Below are 3,982 nucleotides of genomic sequence, written 5' to 3' on the forward strand. Positions count from 1 at the left end.
AGTGAGCCTACATGAGCTGCAGCATAGACCAGTAAGAGCTTACTCGAGTAAAATATCTCTATCTCAAGAACCCTTGGCATCGATATTGATCGGTGACCTAAACTTCTGTTTCTGATCAATCTTGCAATGATAGAACATCGACTCTACGAATCCACTAACTAATATTGATCAAGAAAAGAAATGCAGTAGTTCGGTCAACAATATAACATGATCATAAATATCACTAACTAGCATCAACTAATATTTCATTCAACTAACAGCTTGATAGCATTCCATCACTAAATCACAATAGTGAAGTTATTTTGTGAACTAGAGAAAACTCTGAAAGCTGCAAGATCAAAAACAAAAACATGCTGCTATAAATAGAGTGAAAGAGATGGGATAATGACGAAGAAACACAAATACATGCCGTATTTGGCAATCTATATATATATATATATATAAAGCACAAGTCATCAAAATCAACTACTTATTTCTGTCAATGGATTCCAATATACATGTCAAACTATCCCTATGCAAGCATCAAGAGACAAGCAAGCCATCAATGGGAAGAACAATCACAACTCATTATTCGCCGAGGGTTATCTAAACAGGATCTGCAGTTTCACATTTATCAACAAGCATCCAGCAATTCTACATATAAGCATAAAGGGGTTAAGGGAAATCGGAAAAAAGAAAATAAACATACTGCCAGATAAAGCTATCGATCACTTCCCCATGGACCTAAGTTCCAGTAATTGCTCTTTGATCTGATCCTGCATCAACTCCAACCGCTTGGAGAAAACCTCCAATTCCAATATCTGCTGCTTCCGCCACTTTTCGTCAGCCATTTTGGCTCCGCTCATGGCACCAGCAAAACCCAAAGGCATCGGACTAAGTGTTGCTGCAAACCCATGTACGCAGCAAGGTCCATTAGGATTTGCATTTAAACTCATCGAATTTCCCAACAACTCCTTGAATATGGGTGACAAACAGCTCTTCACAGTCTCTTCTATCACATTCGAAACAGATTGTGTGGTCCCTGCGGCTGCCACTGGAGTGGCGGCGATCGGCGTAGCCGCTGCAGATGGCTGATTATAAATAGTATTACTGTTGAAAACAGGCTGCTGTTTGTCCTCAACTTTCACTGCTCCGGTTCGGTTTCTCTTCCTAGGCCGAGGGGTTTTGCTATTTACATCAATACCATTAGGGTTAGGGCTTTGACAATAAGCGAAATTGGGGAAGCCAGGGTCGTCGTCATCCTCATACATGGAAAGAGGTGCGGGTGCGGAGATGGCAAGAACGGCGGAGGAGGAGCCATTGAGCACAGAGGTGCCCCAGATTTTGGAAGAGATTTCGAAGGTAGCGTGATCATGGGGGCTCTTAAAGGCGTAGTCTTTTCCGGAGCCAAATTTGTTGACAACATTACGGTACTTTTTCTTGAGCCTGCGCAGTTTCTCGACAAGCTGATTCTTATTGAAATCGAGCTGAAATTTGTCCCTGATCTGATCATAAAAAGCGGTCGTGTCATGGTGGTGGTGGTTAAAGGAGCTGTGAGGTCCGCCTCGCTGGGTGGTGTAGTCGAGAAATCCCTGCAAGAGCTCAATTTCGTCACCGTCGGTCCAGAGGCGTTGGAAGAGCTTGCGAGAGTCGTCGAGTTGCGCCGGTTTCTTAGCAACGACCGTATCCGGTAGTTGTTGCTTAAGATGCGGATCGGGGACTCCGGGGACCGCGATGGTGACCTGAGCTGCCGCGGAGGAAGTCGGAGGAGGGAGATCGATGGCGGCGGCGGCGGACGAGGCAGAGTCGTCCTCATCGCGATCGGAGCTGTCGTCATCGTCGTCGTCAAGGAGGTCTTCGTCCTCGTTGAAGATGTGGGCCGCGGCGGCGGCGGGGTCTTCGGTGGAGGCCATAAATGTGTTCGGGCGGAAGGGTTAGGCCAGGAGCGGGGGATGGGTCTGCCTTTTGGTGAGTTTGGTTTCTTTGCCAACCACTTCACACGCACATAGGCATCTCTTCCAATGCCCTCACCATTTACTTCATTTATTTTTTACAAAATTATCAAATCAATTTTTTCAAAACTAAAATTGATTTAGTTTTTGGTGCAATAATTTTATTTTTGGCGCAGGGATTTTGGTGCAATAAATTTTTTTTTAATAAATTATTTGTTTTTAATAATTATTAATAATGAATAAATAATAATTTAATATTTGTTTTATTAATTTAATAATTATATATTTAACATAAAAAAATTAATTATAATTATTTATTAATCTTATAATAAATGTTTAATAAATAATTTTTTAAAATATTTATTTATGCTAATTATTAATAATTAAGAAATATTTCGAGAATATTCTACTTGTGTAAGATTTGAAATAAATGGGTTGGAGATGAATATTGTATTTGGTGCAAAAATCGTACTATTTTAGTGTAAAATTTACACCAAAATAGATTTTGTGGTTGGAGATGACATAAAACAACTAAGTTGATTTATCTTAATTTTTTTTAATAGTGGGTTATTAATGGTATTACTGTTAGAAGGCGCCGTCCTGACAGGTTGAAAAATTCTCAACCCATCCCGACCTGACCTGACCCGATACGATATGGGTTGCAGGTTAGGCAAGCCAGTCCGCAAGCCAACCCATAAATAAAAATTTCATAAAAAATTGTTGGAACATTTCATGTTCGCAATCTTGATTTTGATGATTCACAAAACGTGTTAATATATTTCTAATGGTTTTACCTAAGTGCGCATAAACTGGAACTGATCAGGATTCGAATTGATCAGTTATCGAGCAAAAAATGAAGTTATCAAGATGCAAACTAAGTGAAAGCACCAACTGATCGTCCAAACTAACTGAAAGCACCAACTGATCGCCCAAACTGAACCAATTCAACTGAAATATCAAAAGACCAGTTCATCTGATTGTCCAGCTAATAGGCAGTTAAATAGAAGACCTTCAGAAGCCCGACCAGCTGATGAAGAGCTCAACTGATGAAGAGTCCAGCTGACCAGTTCAACTGAAGCAGCGAAATCAGTTCAGCTGACGAGCCAACTAATTTCACTGAACCAGTTCAAGATCAGTTAAACCAACCATCTCAGAACATCAGTTAGGAATCAATCTGTTTGCAAAACACGACTAACTCATTCGATGAAATCCAGTAGTACGCACTGAGGAAAAACTTTTGTTCAGTCTAAGGACAATAATAGACGTTGCAACAGTGCTTAAAGACAAAACATTCCAAAATGGCTATCGGTAAGTACAAGACAAATAAATCGAGGAACGGATTCAAAATGCAACGGATACAATAATTAAATCTCAGTGTACGATCAAGCTTCGCGCCTATAAATAGAAGGTGAAGATTAGTGAAGATAAGAATAAGAAGTGTGTGAAGATCAAAAGAGAAAAAGAGCATGCCGACTGCTTAGTATAGAAGCAAAATTCTCAGCGTGTGAGAAAACCTTCTTGTCGTATTCATAGTTCAGTTCTCACACACGTACACACACAATCACTCACATATACAGAGAGTTGAGCTTATTGACTAGCTGAGTGAGTCTTGCACAAAGACAATAAACTTCTGTATGTAGTCTTCGACACATAGACGTTAAGAAAATATCGGCTGGAAGATGTTGCCTTCAGTCTAGGCTAGGAGTTCAATTAGGCAGTAGGGTAAGTCCTAAGTTGAGTGGGTTTATACAAGATGTTTTATAAATCAAAATTTCCTAGTAGAACCTACCTGAGGTGGTAGAAGGGGTGACATAGGAGTAGTTGAAGTCTCCGAACGTTCATAAACATATCTTGTTTATTTAACTGCTTAACTTTTATTTTAAAACTGATTTGATCAGTTTAAGGTGTTATCAGTTCAGTTCTCAACACAAGTGAACTTATATATTCCAGAACTAATCTCCCTTATATCAATTAATCACTTTACACAAGTTAAAAGTTTTAAATTGATTATCTTTATTAACGAATGATTATTTCGAGTATTTTCCGCTTGG

General features: G+C 39.5%; 1 protein-coding gene across 1 annotated transcript; it reads right to left on the reverse strand.

The window, feature by feature from the left end:
* Window positions 1-452: 452 nt before the first annotated feature.
* Window positions 453-2,003, reverse strand: LOC142522646 (putative transcription factor At3g04930). The gene has a single exon (XM_075626166.1). It carries the CDS (start codon window positions 1,890-1,892, stop codon window positions 708-710), a length of 1,185 nt encoding a protein of 394 aa, XP_075482281.1. The 5' UTR covers window positions 1,893-2,003; the 3' UTR covers window positions 453-707.
* Between the last annotated feature and the right edge of the window lie 1,979 nt (window positions 2,004-3,982).

This window comes from Primulina tabacum, chromosome 13 (genome assembly GCF_025594145.1).
Source record: "Primulina tabacum isolate GXHZ01 chromosome 13, ASM2559414v2, whole genome shotgun sequence".
Lineage (NCBI taxonomy): Eukaryota > Viridiplantae > Streptophyta > Magnoliopsida > Lamiales > Gesneriaceae > Primulina > Primulina tabacum.